The sequence below is a fragment of the Citrus sinensis genome, chromosome 3, assembly GCF_022201045.2.
Source record: "Citrus sinensis cultivar Valencia sweet orange chromosome 3, DVS_A1.0, whole genome shotgun sequence".
NCBI lineage: Eukaryota > Viridiplantae > Streptophyta > Magnoliopsida > Sapindales > Rutaceae > Citrus > Citrus sinensis.
The window spans coordinates 51117287-51135686 of NC_068558.1; the positions used below are offsets into that span (position 1 = coordinate 51117287).

Below are 18400 nucleotides of genomic sequence, written 5' to 3' on the forward strand. Positions count from 1 at the left end.
TTCTAATAGAGGAATAAGCCCCTCACGAATAGTTGAGTTCTTGCCCTCCAACATAATGAAACTATTGTTTTACCTTCTAATCAATCACTAAAGGCGGCTCAAGAATACTGAAGGTCTTATATGAAAATTTTTTTTTTACCAGCCTAAATTAATTGCTTCATAATAATCGTTTTTGAATTAAAAATATCACAAAATAATTTATATAAAAGGATGATTATCAATAGGGATCCCCTTCTGGAAAATGAGATATATTTCAAATTTGTGATCACTAGAAAAACTGTCTAATTTGCGCTGTGACAGAATTGGCGCTACCAAGAGATTCATGTGTCGTGACATTTTTATTTGACTCTAGGTTTACACACGTTGTGTAAGCAGTAAGACATGATTACATGATAAAATAAAACCAGATACAGTCATTAATGAGATATTATCTTATGTTGATTCTGAAAGATCATACCAATAAATTAGAATCTAGCAGCATCATCTCTCTTTAGGTACAATATCTCTGTAGATTGATGACACAATCAACGTTTTGCCTATCAAGAGTTCCTTCTCTGGGGATTCGTAGATAGATGCGTCATGCAGCCATTAAGCAACCGGTAATCCGATTTATCTAACGGTAGTAATGTCACGGCCAATGGCCCTCAAAATCATCATATTTCTATCGTGAATAAACAAATTTGGTTCTTGGTCACCTCTGCATTCCATTACTTACTCCAGAATTCAGATGCATGCATGAATGCAGTAGCTTTTCCCAAGATAAGGTTTGTTCATCTATTGGTCAATCGTCTCCATAACTGTTAACTAACAAACCCAGTAAGTAAAAGAGCAATGTAACTTCGTGTACGTGTCAGCATTACCTTAATTGCTTCGCATGACCACCATATATATATAAATATATATGTAGTGTCGAATTGACAACTCATTTTCCCATAGAAATTCAGACAGTCACGGGAAAAAACTTTCGGTCCGCAGCTTCCCTCTGTGTGAGCAATAATGGAGGCAAAGCAACAGGAACCTATAACCAGTGAAGCTTCTCAGGTGTGTAATATTGATTTTATGCCATGGTTTAAAAGTTTACTTATTTTCTTCCACACCCTTTGATAAATTAGTTCTCCAAAATAACTCTCTTACACAATTATTTCAAGTTACTTCAACATTTTCCTTATGTTATGATTCAGTTACTTCTCTTCCTGAAATTGAAAAGGAAAAGAAGAAGAAAAATAGTATTGGATTTTTAACTCTAATATTAGTAGAATTCTAGGTAATATTAACTAAATAAATAAAGTATTGGATATTTAACTCTAATATTAGTAGAATTCTAGGTAATATTAACTAATTTATTTAGTCTTATAAAATAAAATAAAAGTATTGGATTAATTTTGCATGGCATGTGGCACTGCAGCTTAATCTGTCAATCGAAGAAAGGCTTCGCCATGCATACACTAAAGATGGGTCGCTCGATTTTCATGGTAAACCGGCCATTAAAGATAGGACTGGCGGATGGAGATGTGGAACTTTGTTATTAGGTATCTGCTGCGCAATTCATTAATCACTGCTACTTCAATTAAGATAATTTATCATTATTCTCGTTTCTATCAAAACTGTGCTATCATATTCTAGTGAACCAAGGGCTTGCAAACCTTGCTTTTGCTGGAGTCGAAGTGAATATGGTTCTATTTGCAAAATCTGTACTGAGGCAGACCAATGCAGAAGCATCAAACACTTTCAGCAGATGGATGGGATCCTTGTATCTCTCTTCTTTGATGGGTGCTTTTCTTAGTGACTCTTATTTGGGAAGATACCTCACTTGTGTAACTTTCCAGGCTTTCTCAATTATTGTAAGTAAGATTCATTCATGAAGGTTGACAAATTAAATTTTAAATGCCACTCCCTTCACGTTGTCTGTTAGAGATTCTTATGGACCTTAACTTTGGGCTTGCTTTTGGCAGGGCCTGCTAGGTCTATCCTTTGCAACTCAGTCATTTCTGCTTAGACCTCATGGCTGTGGCAAAATTGGGCAGCTTTGTGATCCGCACTCACCAGCTGAAACTGCAATATTCTACATATCAATTTATCTATTTGCACTAGGAATTGGAGCCCCTGAACCTGCACTTGCTACATTCGGTGCAGACCAGTTTGATGAAGAGGATCCCAAAGAAAAGAAATCCAAAACTTCATTTTACAGCTATTTTTATATTGCTTTAAATCTCGGTTGCTTGTTTTCGGAGACAGTTCTCGTTTATGCAGAGAACATGGGGTATTGGGTATTGGGATTTTGGATTTGTGCAGGTTGTGATATTTTGGCATTTTCATCACTGCTTAGTGGGACTCTCAGGTATCGGCATTTCAAGCCTTCTGGTAATCCACTCTCCAGATTCTCACAGGTCATTGTGGCTTCGTTAAGGAAAATAAATCTTGAAATGCCAACAAACGGTGGAGGTCTCTTTGAAGTCCATGTAAGGGAATATGAAGCTAATGGGACAAGGAGAATCCTACACACTAATGACTTCAAGTAAGCAAACAATCTATAGAATTAAACATTGCCTACGGATAATGAATTGTGCACACACGGAGATTGTCCCTACAAAGCTCAATGTAATGTTTGAGTTATGAAATGATGCAGATTTCTTGATCGGGCTGCCATTATGACCTCTGCTGATATAACAACAAATGAAGATCAAAACCCAAACCAGTGGCGACTTTGCACAGTCACACAGGTTGAAGAAGTGAAATGTGTATTAAGGCTATTACCGGTGTGGCTTTGTACCATCTTGTCCTCCATGGCATACATACAGATGCTTTCGCTCTTTGTCGAGCAAGGAGCAGCCATGAACACGGGAGTCTCAAACTTTCAAATTCCTCCAGCCAGCATGACAGCATTTGATATTGTGAGCACGACTGCATTCATCCTATTATATGACAAACTCATTGTTCCTTTATATCTAAAAGTAGCAAAAAGAAGGCCAAAAACTCCATCAGAGCTGCAAAGAGTCGGAATAGGTCTGGCCATTGCAACAGTGGCAATGATAATCGCAGGCATCGTTGAACAACGCAGGCTAAAATATGCTAGTTTCGGTGGTGAGGAGACAAGCTCTCTAAGCATCTTCTGGCAGACTCCGCAATACGTGCTTCTAGGAGTGTCTGAAGCATTTGTGTATGTTGCACAAATGGAATTTTTTGCATCACAGATACCAAATGGATTGAAAAGCTTGGGGATTGCATTGTCCATGTCATCAACAGCAATTGGGACCTACGTGTGCAGCATGATATTGTCTGTCGTGATGGTTTTGACAACCAAGAACGGGAAGCCCGGTTGGGTTCCTCCAAATCTTAATGATGGCCATTTGGACAGATTTTTTTTCCTGTCGGCTACTGTGACTGCCATGAATTTGGGTGTTTTTGTTGTGTGTGCCAGGCGTTATAAGTCCATATCACTGCAAAAGCAAGAGGGGGAAAGTGCAGCGGGGGTGCAATGAAGCATTTTGTCTTGTAAATTTCGGATCAAAGTCCGAATAGGGAGAGAATGAATTGTTACGATGAATTAACGCAAGGTTCCAAAATAGCACCTGAATATCGGTATAAGTCACGTGGTGCATAATCTTTTAACCGTTTGGTCCTTGGGAATTTAGTCATTTTACCAATAAATCATTAAATCAATAAACCTTCCCCGCGCCCTTTTCCCTTTTTCTCCTTTCGCCTAAATTGAGCAAAATGGAATACCAAAGGGGCTAATTTGCGAACCATCCAGAGAACTGAAGTAGATAACTACCAAAGTTGGCAGTACAATAACTCTCCGGTAACCATTTTAAAGAAAAATTTTCATACAATCTTCTAATATAAAATTATACCAAAATTCTGACCGCAAAATGCAAATCTTGATACTCAGAAATTGTGCTTCTCTCCGACTTACAATCTGCATTACTTCATCTGACTTCTGAGGAATAAGAAAACTGATCTATTATAAATAACACCAATCGTGCTACAAGGGACTGAACCAGTCTACTGCGTTCTACAGAGACCCACAGCTGCTAATTTGCATCAATCGACATTATTAATTCATAGGGCAGATTGTAAAAATCTCCATTTGAACTCTATAATATTTGTTTATTCTTATTTAGACATGATACAGAATACAATTATGTTGACATGCTCAAGAATGAGGGATTACCTGGCAGGTAGGCATTTAATTCCTTCATTGATGTGGCTGGGGATAAATGGCCGAAGTGACTTATGAGCTGGCCATTGGCCAGATTTTTAAGGACATCAATGAATTATAGGGTATAAAATTTAGGATAGTTGAGGGAAAAGATCTACTATTTCGAGATCTTTGCTGTCAGTTCCCTAACTAACTTAGCAGCAACCATTGCAGTCATCCCATCAACAGTGTCACGCTGTGGGTTGAACTCAACCACATCAGCAGCAACAACATCAGCTTGAAGATTGTGGAGAATGTTTAAAACATCACGGAAAGAGAGACCTCCAGGCTCTATGTGTGATACTCCAGGAGCAAAGGCAGGATCAAGACAGTCAACATCTACTGAGATGTACACACCCTTTACACCCTCCCCAAGTTTCTGCAAAGGAACAACGAGGAATTAATGCCCTTAAATTTATAAACTGCACCTCAACTAAACATTGACATCTCTCTAAAACAAAACCATTACTCCACATTCTGATCAATCTTGGTGATGCAAGTTCATAATTCACATAATATAGGGCATTAGAACAATTTTACAACCATTTAGACTGTCCAGCAAGAAAAGCTTTTACATTTTATCCACATTATAAGAAGTGTTATATACCAACCTTGTTTCATATAATTTTTGCTAATTCCCAGGATTCTTACAATATTTTACAAAAGACGCCATCAAATTAGCTTTTCTTTAGTAATTTACAATACTATGAAAATGCAGTTGTTTGGATAAACACATCAAAGGTGAGGCACAGAAGATAAAAAAAAGCAATATAGGCACGTATAACCGTTTGCAATTGTGAGAGTATGTGTATGTATTTGAGGAGGAGAGAAAGAGAGACCAGGTTCTCCAAAAATTGGCGATCTCTTGAAAAGGTCCTCATTTCATATTGCTCTACTCCAAACCTCTTGCCCTGTTCTCGGCCTTCTTTTGTTATTGATCTGATTCCGACCTAAACAGTCAGAAATTCAGCTCAGTATCCAAACTATAAAAACAATGCCTTGCATATGTACATGTAAGATAACACCAGTATCCAACTTTATGTCAATTACAATTGGTTGATTTCATGAGGATGAAAAGGGCAGAAACATGGATAATTCAAAAGACAAAAGTCCACCTGCAATAACCGCCTAGCATAACCACCTTCCATGATTCGGGCAAAAGATGATGCATGTGAGTATTTGTTTCCCTCAAAGGCATCATAGATATCGGGATGGGCATCCAGATGAAGAACATCCACAGGTCCTCCAAGCTTCTCAGAGACAGCTCTTATAACAGGAAAAGATATCGAGTGGTCACCACCTAAAACTAGTGGATGCAATGGATCCTGAATGGGTATAAACTTCGTGAGGGCGATTCATCTGTAGTAGATGGTATTAGGAAATAACAGACTCTCTTGATCAGTATAACTCTTCTTAGACAGTACAAATTTCTCACAAAAGATGCACAAAGAAGATCACACTTTCCACAAATCTGATGTTATGAGTTCAAATAATAGGCTGTCTTTTCAATTCACCTCCAAGAGAAGAAAAACTAACACCGTAACAACCATATATACATAGAGTGTACATAATTTCAAGATTCGTCAGGAATAGAAAGTTCATTCGTGAATTTTCGGATCCTATAATAAAATTAATGAAAAACTCACAGAGAAAAAGAAAACTTACCTCTTCCATGACCAGCTTGACAGACTCAGTTATGACATTCATCAATCTATCATCATCTACTCCACAATCTCGAATTTCTTGGACAGGGACATCACCGACATCTGTTAGCACCCGCGGGTCGTTTAATTCTTTCCCTGCATATCCAAAAAAACCAGATTGCCTACCATTTCAATCATGACGAATTCTTGGGGAATTAGCTGTAGGCAAAGTAAAAGTACCTTCTTCAGTTGTTGAATTAGTGCTGCCGCACCAAATGGCTTCTCTAATCCGAGGAGGCGCAAATGCTGGCCCCTGAAGAAATGACGAGTTGTGTCCTAAGGGAACTCCAAGAAGTGACGTTGATGCCACAGCACCTCCCAAAGCACGCACAAGTTCTCCCTGCATAAAAATTTTGAAAGCACATAACCTAAACTGTTATATTTATTTGGCAGCGAATTCAGTCCATCCCCAAGGATCTGTTTTTTTGACAGCACCCGCTGAAGCATCAAAGATACAGCACCACAATACAGACGAAGCTCAGATTAGAGGAATGCAAAAATAAAATGAATTCAAGATTTTACCTTAAGTTTTGCCCTTTCACGAATAAGGGTAAGAGAAGCGTCAATAACACGATTCTGACCTTTTTCTATCACAGCAATTGGGATATTCGCAGACTTTAATTTTTGCAGGTAATGAACTCCTCTTTTTCCTATCATTGCCGACATGTCTGCTAAACGAATCATAAAAATCGAAATTTTAGCCCATTTCGAGTTTCCGATAACTGAAAGTGAACCATAGTATTCGTACCTTAAACGATGGAGAATAGAGATGAACAATTCACAATCGAGTTTCGTCCGAGTGAGCAGCAGAGGAAGAGGAGTGTATTTAGCTGGCGCTACTTTAAGGGAACCAGCCTTTTTCTTTTCAGTTACGGTGGACGTCGATTGGAGCCAGAGAGATTACTATTTATACATATGATTCAAGATCCCAGTATTAATATGCTGATGCTTAGAATTTAGAGCACTCGAGAGTTGCTGGCATCCGTGACCAAGGCGAACTAAAGGGTAATTTTGCTAATCAAGATGTTTTGGGAGTGAGAGATAATGATGACATCAATTGGCTGAGTCACTGCGCAAAATCATATCATACGAAAGTACAATCCCGTTGTGGAAACTGACGTCACGCGCTTGAAGGTCGATAGAGTGACGTATACGCAAATGATTGGCCCTTTGTGCCAGAGGCGGCGGCAGAATCTCGTATCCCTATGCACGTCTAATTCCAATAGTGCAAGCAAGCAACGTAGAGCTTTGTCGGTTTTTAACCCTTGGGCTTGAATTTCTATTATTGCCTTCTGGGCCGTGAAGCGGTATACGCACCCTCTCATCAGTCCCTACTGAGATAACCCCGTTCATTAAACATTGGGTGGGCAGTCAATCAATTGGATCTATTTTTTTTTTTTAAATATTAAACACACGGCAATCAGCGGACTCCAGATATATTGGAAATTATATTCCTCACCGGCCCGCACCGTCAAAGTTCAAAAAGTCTAGAAGAACTGAATTGACAGCATAGCACTAGCACTAACAGGTAATAAAAGATGCCACACCTTTCAACAAGTTTCTACTCTCGTCCTCCTAACGCTAACCGGTTCCATTTAAACTTACGTCCTTCGACCTCCGTGCTCCGCCTCCCTAACAGAAAATTAATACCCGCTATGTCCTTCTCTTCATCCTCAGCATCAAAAATGAATACAAGGCAAGTAAAAAACCCAGGAACCACAGACCCTCGAAAGCTCTCACATGTTCTAAAATACCATGACCAAACCAAGCATTCGTTCACCAAATACGCACGTGGCCCTCACGGACTAGACTGGGCCAATCAACCCAACCCATTTCGCCGTTACATCTCTGCTCCTCTCCTCCCTCTCATGCACCTCCCCAATCGCACTGACCATCGAACCCAAACTCCGTCGTCTCTGAGTAATTACAATCACGATAATGCCCCTCTGTACTCTTCTCTATTCACATCTCTTCCTCCTCCGCAACCCCTCACTGTTTCCTCAATTTCTCAGCTCTTTTACGATTCCTTAGCTCTCTCCGCTTGGAAAACAACTGGATACTCCACGTGGTCTCTTCGGGTCAACCCCAGCAGCGGCAATTTACATCCCACTGAGGCTTACATAATCGCCCCGGCTATTGAACCCCTCTGTGACTCGCCGTTTGTTGCTCATTACGCGCCAAAAGAGCATGCTTTGGAACTTAGAGCTAAAATCCCATCTCGGTTTGATCTTTTCAACAATTTCTTTCCAAAAAACTCGTTTCTTGTAGGATTTTCTTCCATTTTCTGGCGGGAGGCCTGGAAATATGGTGAGCGCGCGTTTAGGTATTGTAATCATGACGTGGGTCACGCTATTGCGGCGGTTGCCATGGCTGCAGCTGAGCTTGGTTGGGATGTAAAGATTCTAGAGGGTATGGGATACAAAGAATTGAAGAAATTAATGGGGCTTGATATTTTCCCGGAGTTTGTTATTCCATCAAAACCCATTAAAGGGAAGATTCCAGAGATTGAATTCGAGCACCCGGATTGTGTTCTTGTTGTTTTTCCATCTGGGGCCACTGGATTTGATGTGAATTATGAGAAATTGAGATTGTTAATGGAGGAGTTTTCGGCTTTGGACTGGAAAGGAAAGCCCAACTTGTTAAGTAAAGAGCATTTTTGCTGGGATATTATTTATAGTACTGCTGAAGTAGTTAAGAAACCATTAACAATCAGAAATGCATTTTCAGTTGATCCATTCTCTAGCAGTGGGGTTTGCAGTGAGAGTTCCTATAAGGGATTTACAGTCAGAGAAGTTGTAAGGAAGAGGAGGAGTGCAGTTGATATGGATGGAGTGACTGCAATTGATAGAGAAACATTTTATCAAATAATGTTGCATTGTCTTCCTTCCGGTTCTAGAAGCAGAGAGAAGCAGAAAAGGCAATTAGCATTGCCATACCGGGTTCTTTCCTGGGATGCCGAGGTGCATGCTGCTTTGTTTATTCATAGGGTGAAAGGCTTGCCAAAGGGCTTGTATTTCTTGGTAAGGAATGAGGATCATTTGGGGGAGTTAAAGAAGGCTGTGAGGTCTGGCTTCGTGTGGGAGAAACCAGAGGGGTGTCCTCGGGATCTACCTTTATATGAACTTGCTAGGGGTGACTGTCAGCAACTCGCCAAAGGGCTTTCGTGCCATCAGGTTTGCCTGTTCTTTTCATGATTCTGTTTCTCTTATTGTGATTGATAGCTTGTGTTAGTGAAAATCAAGAAAATGTGCAATTTGTGGCGGTGATTTATCTAAACAGTTGAGATGCTTGACCATATGTTGTCAGTCCTGAGCATAAAGTTTGAAAAAACTATTAAAGACAACATTACAGATGGAGACGAAATTGAAAATGCCTCGACCTAGTTCCAACAGTGAAAAGGTTGATGAGTTTAGATTGTGAAATTCTAATTTATTGTGGTTCAGTTGCATTAATTAAAGATGCTCTGCTGGTTCAGTTCTTGCATTGACTTTTCACACGAAACAACCGTCCACTGTTTATTAACCGTAAAAAACATGTTCCAACAAGCTCTAAGCATGAAAAATGCTAACTGGAGTAAGTGGTAAAAGAAAGACAGATTCTAAATGAATTTTCCATCATCTGCTGCCCACGAATTATTATATCAGAAATTCCACATTGGTTAACTGAGACCAATAGTTATGCACCATGCCTAGAAGAATAAATAATCTCTCACTTTCTCTCTGTAGTTGAAAAACCAGAGATAGCAAATGGATTAAATTGTCAAAATTTCTATGGCCATCTAAACTATTGTATCCTTAAATTAAATGCAGGACATTGCTGGTGATGGTTGCTTTAGCCTTGGTATGGTGGCTCATTTTGAGCCTACATTGAGTAACAAGAATGTTTGGATGTATCCACGATTGTTTTGGGAGACTGGAGTTCTTGGTCAGGTGTTGTACCTTGAGGCACATGCTGTTGGCATATCTGCAACTGGAATTGGTTGCTTCTTTGATGATCCTGGTATGTTGACTTCCACTCTTCTCTAAGTTGTGAATATTTATGCATGAATCTTTAGAATCCCTAGGAAATATGTTTCTATTTCTTCTTTCGAATATCTTATGGAGTGTGCATGATAACTTGATGAATAAGAATAACTGAATTCCAGGAAGCATTTATCAGATTGCAAAACCTTAAAATCTAGCAACAATGCAATAGGTCCCAAAAGAGACTATTATTATTAATATGATTACAGAGCTAAAGGATTCAGCTGGTGGAATGAAACCCTTCACCAAGTGAAGAGTTTTAAGTATTGCTTCATAGTTTAATTTTCCTCTATGTTAGTCCTGTTTATGTGTTGTTTTTAAACATGAAAATTGATAAGTCTTTTAAATCAATTGTCATAGCAAAATGGCTCTATTCATTAGATGGGAATATTGTTGTTTTTATTATGATATAAGGCAAGCATCTTCAATAGTTGTTCAAGCCATCATGGTTTCATTTCTTGTGTTTTACCCTCTAACAAGTGTAATCTTGAACTCCCTGTGTTTCCTTGCAGTCCATGAAGTTCTCGGATTGACAGGATCAAAGTTTCAAAGTCTGTATCATTTCACTGTGGGTGGCCCTGTAGTAGATAGGCGGATTATGAGCTTACCAGCCTATCCAGGCCCTAACATAGATGCATGACTCCACTGTCATAACGTACAGAGGCTAAGCAGACAGCAGAAGTCATCTTGTTCATCATCGACAGATATATTACAGAAGATGCTAGATAGTTTTTATTCTGATAGGTTATACTTAGTATATTTTTATAAAAAAAATAAATAGAATTCGTGGATTTTGGATGCCCTACATGTAATTATCAACCATGGTTGTCTCCAAGATTCTTCACTCTTCAGGTGTATAAATAAATTCAACTTCTGTCCAGTGGTAGCAAACATTGATTGTCTCTGCTATTTGTCCAAAATAGCTTCCCAACAAATCACTTCTTTGAATGGTTAGATGCAAATAACACAAAGATATAAAATCAACGGCACTTAAAAGAGCCTAGTGTTACAAAAATGTGGGGAAGATATCTATTGCAAAAATGAAGGGGTGACAAGACCCAATAATGTTATCCATTTCATACTTAAATGAATCCAAGAAGAGACCAAGAGTTAGCCCGGCCTTCCAATAATTAAACATGGTGATCAAATTCCTAATCTTGCTAAGTAAACGAAGAGAAGCCCTGTACATTAAAGCCCCAATCCCCTCCACAACAACCACGGCCAAGGCAGCAGACAGGATGTCCCAGTCACCTGTTTGCCCAATAACAGTGGCAAAGGCGGTTGCACAGTAAAACCCCACCAAGAAAAACAGTAATTTTGTTGGAAAATCTTTCCTGAGCTCCTGGATTCTTGCACCTATTCTGGTTTGAAATGCTTGTATGACTCTAATCAATCGAGTCCTGCCATTACTGCTGTCTGATGAAGAAGGGTCAAATCCGTTGTCATCAACACTGCTTCCAATAGCCCAGGACATCTTCCTGAGCCAACACAAATTGTCACAATTTTATGATGTAGTTAGTAGTTAAGAATAGTTGAAAAAAAATCAAATCCACATAAACTACAAGCACTTCTACCACGAGAAAGTATGCCCTTTGTGTATGGCAAGCAGCTATATAATGCCTACTCCAAAATGACTATTAAGGACTGAACATCCGGTTGACCCATGAAATGGAAAAAGCTTCCCCTATAAAGAGATCCAATAATCTAAGTACTGTTAATGAGGCTGCATAAGCTTTTATGATAAATATAACTAATCCTTGGCACGGCATTAGTCATGTGTGCATGTATAATTATGCTGGGGATGCTAAGTTCTACAGCTGCCAACAGAGGAACTCAATTATCATTGCTCTAGCAAATTGCCTATATTCAGATGCCGACAACAGTAATCCAAACTAAAAATATAAAATTCAACCTCGTCACACCATCATGTACCCCCCCCCCCCCAACCATGTCGTCTCAAGCAAAATATTTCTGCAAAAATATTAATCCTCGAACAAAGATCTCAAGAACCATAACGATCAAACTTGAACAACAATCATCAGAAAGACTTACTTGAGATTGTTGACAAAGTAAGGTTGAGCTACATGGACCAAAAAGCACCGAGGATGTAACTTTTGGCCGAAGGCAGAAGAATATTTATGAAAGCATGCCGCGACAACCACAATTCCAACTCTTCTTCTATCATACTTTGAAGCCGGAAGTGAAAGCTCAGGACTGTTCATATACTTGGGCAGCGGCACTGTAGTTGCCATCATCATATAGGAACCTGCAAGTAGCTATTCACAATGTGTAAATTATAACAGCAGGTATCCAGATAACAATATGCATAATATCATTAATCAAACCAGAAAATAAGGCATCCCTTAATCTCAGTTAGCATTCGTTCTATCTACCAGCCATAATGAACTCACTTCGTATGAGGCAACTGCAATGCTAAAGTCCGAGTATACAATTATAGCACAGTTGACCAATAGCTTCTTCTCCTATTTAATCCTTTAAAGCAAACCTATTTTGAATTCTATAAGGGTGAGATTCTCTAATCGTTTTTATTCACGTGGAATTAACCCATTAACAAAAGGGGTTTTTTTCAATTAATTTCGTATATATTTACTATTAAGGCAAATCAAAAAACATCCAAGGCTTGACAACCAAAATATTTAGTTATTTCTTCAGTTAGATTCCTCAAATCGAATGATAAAATAACAGAAACTGTAAATTGAACAGAGAACAACTTACGATATGATTATAATCCTTTGATTGAATGAATGTGCCTCAACTGTGGAAGCCCACTGCTGCTTCTTTCTTCTTCTGTGGATTCACAATTTGCCTCTCTAATTGTATTTTTCTTTTTATTGGGTTTAAAATAAATTTGTAGAGGGTAAAGAGAGTCTTTCAAGTTGACAAGGAAACGCGAGTCTATCCACTCTTTCAGTCTAGAAAACACCCAGCAGCCGTTCGGAATTGGAAGAAACAGTTTTCCTTCTTCTTTTTTTTCTCTCTCTTCAAATATTTCTTGGTCCTCTTTTAATTAATGTTTCAATTTATTTGGTTTGTTAAGCGGCTTACATTAATTTTCTCGTTTACAAAAAAAAGTTTAAACTAATTATTTTCTAACCAATTTAAACAAACAAAGAGTAATTTTTAATTGAGTCCTTATTATTTGTAGAACAAAATTTAGAGACTATAAATTTATAAAATGAATCAATTAAATCCTTTCAAGTATAAATTTATGTCATTCAAGTCTTTAATTTAATTACTTCATTAAAAATGTTAACAACATTGAGGACATTTTAGTAAAAAAATAATTGAGCGCCTCCTTATTTTTTTTTTTTTGGATTGGTGGTAATAGTTAAACTAAACTCAAATAACCTAAGTTAATATTTTTTGAAAAAATACTAAATTAATGTTACAAAAACTACCACATTGTTCGTGTCAGAGGAGAGATTGAGGGAACGTGCATTACACCAAAAAAAACAATTGTATAAATCTACCATGAATTTAACTAAACCTTTGTTAGCATTGGTTAAATTCAAGTATTGGGGAGAACCTAAGTTTAAAGGTTAGTAATTCTTTTTTTAGGTGATTTTTGTATGTATTTTATGGTAAAATTGTTCCCATGTTTAATGATATTGTGTAAGATTAGGTTTCTCAAGTCTAATTTTTCAAATGATAAACTATGTTTAATTATTGGTGAGATTTTTTTTAAAAAAAATTGAATGTTGTATTCTGTCAATGTACTTCTTTTAATTTGCTATTTAGTTAATAAAAATTGACCAAAGATTTTGTTTTTCTTTTAGAGTTTTGTTTCTTGTTACTCAAATTAATAAATAGCAGTTAGACTAAAAAAAATTAATGACTAAGGGTAAAATTATACTTTGAATCATTAATATGATATATAAGAGTATAACTGTCTTTTTATGTTTAAGTTAAAATTTTCACTTACTTTTTTAACGGAAGAATCAAGCAAAGGACTTGAATGGCGTAAATTTATATTAGAAAGGATTTAGTTGATTCATTTTATAAACTTCTAGTCTCATAATTTTTTTCTACAAATAATAAGGACTCAATTGACAATTACCCTTTAAACAAATTTTTACTTTATCATGATTAATTAGTTAATGGGTCAAAACTTGTGGTTTAATCTCTTTCAAAAAGTAGCTTTTTAATCACTGCATAACAGTAAATCCTCAATCTTTGAAATGTAAATACTCATTAGTAAGTAATAATGAAATAATTTTTGACATTTTTAAAGCATCTTCCTTGAGCACGCTTCATTTAATTTATTCATTCATTTGATTCTTTATTTTAAATATAAAAAAGAAAAGAGAATATTTAACTTGAACCATGTATTATTGAACCACTGAAAAATAAGTGTCTGTTTTATATAGTTTATTTAATAGTTTAAGTGCTTATTTAATTTCATAAATTCTTATAAATTTTTTTGTTATATTAGAGTTTTTGAAAATTAAATAAATTATTTTACTTCTATTAGAAAAAACTCAAATTTTGAGATTTTGAAAATAAAGATTATAAAGTATGTTTTAGATGTTAAAATATTTAAAATATCTTCTACTTATTTAATAATATTATTTTATACTTTTTATAATATAATTTTAGAAAACTTGCCTATTAAAGTAATATTGTGATTTTTGGACAGCAAAAAATCTCATTGATAATAAAATAACTAAATTTTTTTGGATCCGACTAGCTTACAACAGACTAACGATTGTGATTGTAACTTGTAAGTACAGCAAATTTTTATCTTTTACGATGTTAAATTTCATTTAACCTCTTATTTTCCCTTTTATTTACAATTTATTTATAAGTCATTGTGCTTTAGCTGTAACTTTTTAAAATTTAATTTTACCATTTTTTATTTACATTTATTTATAGGTTTATGTGTTTTGGCCATTGATCTTCTAAATATAATTTTATTTTATTGAATATTATTTAGCTTTTTAAAAGAATAAATATAATAATAAACTTATGACTAAATAATATTAAATAATATTTATTTAAAAATAAATAATATTAAAATTTATTCTTTTAAATAAAACAAATAATATTTATTTTTTAGGACTCACTATTGTTTATTTGAAAATATTTAAATAACTTTATTTAATATTATTTATTTTTTTGAAAGAATAAATATAATAATAAGTTTATGACTGAATAATATTAAATTAAATTAAATTAAATAGTATTTATTTTTAATAAAATAAATAATATTAAAAATTTATACTTTTAATTAAAATATATAATATTAAAATAAAATTTATTTTTAAGACTCACTATCAATTAAACAATATAAATTTAAAACAATCCATACTGATGTGCTAAATATTTTAACTTTTTAAAGTTTTTAATAAATATTAGGGGTATGACGTTAATGTTTAAATAAATAAATCTCTGCCATTGAAACTATCTTCTCATCAAATTCAACGGTGAAGAATTGAAATCACAAAAGTAAACAAAATTAATGGTACCTTACAACTGTTACAATATAGTTTAGTTTAATTTTTTGAGTAAAAATTTAACTTATAAAGTATTATTAATAAAAATTATATTTAAATAAGTTCCATTAAAAACTTAAAAAATCTTTAAAAAATTAAATATAGTATAAAATAATAAAAAAAATCATTTTTAGGGTTTACTTTGTCAGGCAAGGCTTGAACTTTACCAAACCTTCGTGTCATTTTATTCTCTCTTTTCAGGTGTCTCGTAGTATTTCTTTCTCTTCCGACGACTTTCTGGAAACGTCTCCGATTAGGTAATTTTCGCTTGCCCTGTTTGTTTGCTAGGAAACTAACCAAAGTGAGAACAGCGAATATGTATGCGTGATAGCTTTAATGAGCTTAATTTAATTGATTGTATGGATCTCTGTCTTAAAATAAAAATAATGTGAAATCTTAGCTTTGCCGTTTCATCCTATTTACTCTGTTGTATTGTGTCCGTGAAGCAACGGAAGATCTGGCTGAATAACTCGAAAATTTATGATTGCTAACTGAATGTGATTGGTCCAAGCGGCCTTGTGAAAATTCAATCTGAGCATTGTAACATTATTAGAAGTCTACGGTGATTATTAATTCATTCTTCTTATTTGATTGTAACAGTGTTTTAAGGGTATTATGTTTGTTGGATTCACTTCGTGGCTGGATTGCGATCTCCATAGGTAAATTAACCAACTTGTGTTGTACATAATTGTAAATTCATGAACTTGAGTGCTTGTAATGTTTAATTCTTCTTTGGAGGACATCATGCTTGCTCTTCCTTCAGTTGGCTATGTTGGTTTAGTCTTCTTATTTTATTGGAATTCCACTTGGTGATCTTTATCTTTACGATGAAAAAAGAATGTTTTTTACCCTTGGATTGCTTACCGTGATTATGTGGGATGATGTTATGCTAGTTATTAGGAATTAGCAGGTCAATTGAAACTGAAATATTTGAATGTTCAAAAGTGTATATGAAACACATTCAAGCTAGGGAATATCAGATGAATTTTGTTCAAGTTTATGATTGATAGTCCTTGGCTTCTATTGTATTTGCTACACCTGCTGCTAGTGTTATACTTGTATGGATTCTTCCATTTAAATTATTTGGTTATCAGCAAATGAACATGAGATATTGAAAAGGTTAATCTTTTGATATCTATTTTAGAAATATTCTTGACATTTTTCTGGAATGCATTTTTATGTATCAATCTTGAAGATAATTATGAGATTGGTCCAGCACCTTTTGCAACCCTAAAAGGCTAAACATCTTTTGGTTTGGATTTGATTTGTTACATGTGAACCATGCGACAAAAATCTTTTGAGAATTAAAGCCGAATTGAAGTTCCATTTTCTATGAATATCCATAAAGTGCATTTTCCTTTTATCTGCTGCTATTCTCCCCCCCACAAAAAACACAAAAAATGAAGCATTCCTTTCTCATATGTATGAACTTTATGATTTCTGGAGATTGCAGGTGGTTCTGTGTTGGTTTTTTTGCTGTAGGAGTCCAATCTAGCTACCCCTTTGTTGGTAGTAGCTATGCTACCTTCTGGGGTGAAAGATAACCAACTCCGTGAGAGCAACAGCCAAAAGGTCCACCCTCAACCCATGGAAGAAGCCATGAATCAGAATCCAGAAGCTCTTGAAGCCCTGGTGTCCAAGATTTTTTCAAACATCTCCTCTTTGAAGTCAGCTTACATTGAGCTCCAAGCTGCTCATACTCCCTATGACCCTGATAAAATTCAAGCTGCAGATAAACTTGTAATTTCTGAGTTGAAGAACCTGTCTGAACTCAAGCATTTTTACCGGGAAAACAACCCTAAACCAGCATGTATTTCCCCTCAGGACTCTCGCTTAGCTGCAGAGATTCAAGAACAGCAGAGCCTGCTGAAAACTTATGAGGTTATGGTGAAGAAGTTCCAATCTGAAATTCAGAATAAAGATTCTGAAATACATCAGTTGCAGCAGCATATTGAGGATGCAAACCAGAAGCGGGTAAAACTGGAAAAGAACCTCAAGCTTAGGGGCTTGTCAACCAAAGAGTCAGAAGGCTCTGGAGGTGAAAACGGGTTTTTTCCAGTGGATCTAACCCCTGATCTCTTTACTCAAGCTGTTGAAGCTGCTTATAAAGCTATTCATGATTTTTCTAAGCCGTTGATCAACATGATGAAAGCAGCTGGATGGGATCTTGACTCTGCAGCTAACTCTATTGAACCCAATGTTGTTTATGCAAAGAGAGCCCACAAGAAGTATGCATTTGAGTCCCATATATGCCAGAGAATGTTCACTGGGTTTCAGCAGGAAGATTTTTCTGTCAAATCTGAAAATCTTATAGTTAATAAAGAGAGTTTCTTCCACCAGTTTCTTGCTCTAAGAGAGATTGATCCATTGGATGTATTAGGACAAAACCCAGATTCCAATTTTGGGAAATTTTGCCGGAGCAAGTATCTAGCAGTTTTGCACCCAAAGATGGAGGCTTCATTCTTTGGGAATTTAGATCAGCGGAACTTTGTAATGGGAGGTGGACATCCAAGGACTCCATTTTACCAGGCGTTTCTAAAACTGGCCAAGTTGATCTGGCTTTTGCACAGGTTGGCTTATTCTTTTGAGCCTAATGTCAAGGTGTTTCAGGTTAATAAAGGTAGTGAGTTCTCAGAGGTTTATATGGAAAGTGTAATTAAGAACTTGATAATAGATGAAGATGATCAGAAGCCTACGGTGGGGCTCATGGTAATGCCTGGTTTCTGGATTGGAGGCAGTGTGATTCAGAGCCGAGTTTATCTCTCGGGCGTGAAGGTTGCTGAATAACTGTGATGCAATTTTTCATCCAAATATCTATTTAGCATGCTTAATTATGTATTGCTTATCCTTGATATATATATATATATATATTGCTCAGTTGCTCAGTTTGTTGTACTATTTATAAATATCTGTAATAGAGTTGCCGTTTTTTTCTAGGTGAAATGACTGTCTGTGACTGAGATT

General features: G+C 36.0%; 5 protein-coding genes across 10 annotated transcripts; 3 read left to right on the forward strand and 2 right to left on the reverse strand.

Annotated features, from left to right (window-relative positions):
• The first annotated feature begins 339 nt into the window (after positions 1-339).
• Positions 340-3479, forward strand: LOC102620971 (protein NRT1/ PTR FAMILY 7.3-like). The gene is made up of 5 exons (XM_052436124.1): positions 340-1041; positions 1406-1529; positions 1624-1841; positions 1953-2515; positions 2627-3479. The coding sequence occupies exons 1-5, from the start codon at positions 997-999 to the stop codon at positions 3477-3479; spliced, it is 1803 nt and encodes a 600-aa protein (XP_052292084.1). The 5' UTR covers positions 340-996.
• A 298-nt stretch (positions 3480-3777) lies between these two features.
• Positions 3778-6964, reverse strand: LOC102618875 (arginase 1, mitochondrial). Of its 4 annotated transcripts, none has more exons than XR_372027.4 (8): positions 6650-6964; positions 6424-6572; positions 6082-6241; positions 5864-5997; positions 5314-5523; positions 5038-5148; positions 4172-4577; positions 3778-3937 (listed from the first exon to the last, which is right to left on the reverse strand). XR_372027.4 is itself a non-coding variant. In XM_015534255.3 (7 exons), exons 2-7 carry the CDS (start codon positions 6565-6567, stop codon positions 4317-4319), a joined length of 1020 nt encoding a protein of 339 aa, XP_015389741.1. In that variant the 5' UTR covers positions 6568-6569; positions 6650-6964; the 3' UTR covers positions 3936-4316. The 4 variants fall into 4 exon arrangements, 2 of the variants coding, with proteins under 2 accessions (XP_015389741.1, XP_006490894.1); XR_001509378.3 differs by having other exon boundaries at positions 3936-4028; XM_015534255.3 differs by having other exon boundaries at positions 3936-4577; positions 6424-6569.
• Positions 6965-7403: 439 nt separating this feature from the next.
• Positions 7404-10803, forward strand: LOC102618582 (hypothetical protein). Its single transcript, XM_006490830.4, has 3 exons — positions 7404-9074; positions 9711-9900; positions 10436-10803. The coding sequence occupies exons 1-3, from the start codon at positions 7440-7442 to the stop codon at positions 10561-10563; spliced, it is 1953 nt and encodes a 650-aa protein (XP_006490893.2). The 5' UTR covers positions 7404-7439; the 3' UTR covers positions 10564-10803.
• Positions 10804-10898: 95 nt separating this feature from the next.
• LOC102620684 (ycf20-like protein) lies at positions 10899-12950 on the reverse strand. 2 transcript variants are annotated; one of them, XM_015534245.3, is made up of 3 exons: positions 12660-12950; positions 11976-12189; positions 10899-11401 (listed from the first exon to the last, which is right to left on the reverse strand). In XM_015534245.3, exons 2-3 carry the CDS (start codon positions 12179-12181, stop codon positions 10930-10932), a joined length of 678 nt encoding a protein of 225 aa, XP_015389731.2. In that variant the 5' UTR covers positions 12182-12189; positions 12660-12950; the 3' UTR covers positions 10899-10929. The 2 variants fall into 2 exon arrangements, with proteins under 2 accessions (XP_015389731.2, XP_052294673.1); XM_052438713.1 differs by having other exon boundaries at positions 11976-12199.
• A 2601-nt stretch (positions 12951-15551) lies between these two features.
• LOC102618291 (protein GRAVITROPIC IN THE LIGHT 1) lies at positions 15552-18321 on the forward strand. Of its 2 annotated transcripts, none has more exons than XM_015534265.3 (3): positions 15552-15693; positions 16037-16095; positions 16883-18321. In XM_015534265.3, the coding sequence occupies exon 3, from the start codon at positions 16955-16957 to the stop codon at positions 18221-18223; it is 1269 nt and encodes a 422-aa protein (XP_015389751.2). In that variant the 5' UTR covers positions 15552-15693; positions 16037-16095; positions 16883-16954; the 3' UTR covers positions 18224-18321. The 2 variants fall into 2 exon arrangements, with proteins under 2 accessions (XP_015389751.2, XP_006490892.2); XM_006490829.4 differs by having other exon boundaries at positions 16890-18321.
• The last annotated feature ends 79 nt before the right edge of the window (positions 18322-18400 follow it).

What these genes read in the sequence shown, in the direction of transcription:
- LOC102620971 (XM_052436124.1), top strand. Translation starts at nt 997, where the DNA reads ATGGAGGCAAAGCAACAGGAACCTATAACCAGTGAAGCTTCTCAG. An exon ending in TAACCAGTGAAGCTTCTCAG is followed by an intron (nt 1,042 to 1,405) that starts GTGTGTAATATT and finishes GTGGCACTGCAG; the next exon opens with CTTAATCTGTCAATCGAAGA. An exon ending in ATGTGGAACTTTGTTATTAG is followed by an intron (nt 1,530 to 1,623) that starts GTATCTGCTGCG and finishes ATCATATTCTAG; the next exon opens with TGAACCAAGGGCTTGCAAAC.
- LOC102618875 (XM_015534255.3), bottom strand. Translation starts at nt 6,567, where the DNA reads ATGTCGGCAATGATAGGAAAAAGAGGAGTTCATTACCTGCAAAAATTA. An exon ending in GTGAAAGGGCAAAACTTAAG is followed by an intron (nt 6,242 to 6,423) that starts GTAAAATCTTGA and finishes ATTTTTATGCAG; the next exon opens with GGAGAACTTGTGCGTGCTTT. An exon ending in TAATTCAACAACTGAAGAAG is followed by an intron (nt 5,998 to 6,081) that starts GTACTTTTACTT and finishes TTGGATATGCAG; the next exon opens with GGAAAGAATTAAACGACCCG.
- LOC102618582 (XM_006490830.4), top strand. Translation starts at nt 7,440, where the DNA reads ATGCCACACCTTTCAACAAGTTTCTACTCTCGTCCTCCTAACGCTAAC. An exon ending in AAGGGCTTTCGTGCCATCAG is followed by an intron (nt 9,075 to 9,710) that starts GTTTGCCTGTTC and finishes AATTAAATGCAG; the next exon opens with GACATTGCTGGTGATGGTTG. An exon ending in TTGCTTCTTTGATGATCCTG is followed by an intron (nt 9,901 to 10,435) that starts GTATGTTGACTT and finishes GTTTCCTTGCAG; the next exon opens with TCCATGAAGTTCTCGGATTG.
- LOC102620684 (XM_015534245.3), bottom strand. Translation starts at nt 12,181, where the DNA reads ATGATGATGGCAACTACAGTGCCGCTGCCCAAGTATATGAACAGTCCT. An exon ending in TACTTTGTCAACAATCTCAA is followed by an intron (nt 11,402 to 11,975) that starts GTAAGTCTTTCT and finishes GTGTTGGCTCAG; the next exon opens with GAAGATGTCCTGGGCTATTG.
- LOC102618291 (XM_015534265.3), top strand. Translation starts at nt 16,955, where the DNA reads ATGCTACCTTCTGGGGTGAAAGATAACCAACTCCGTGAGAGCAACAGC.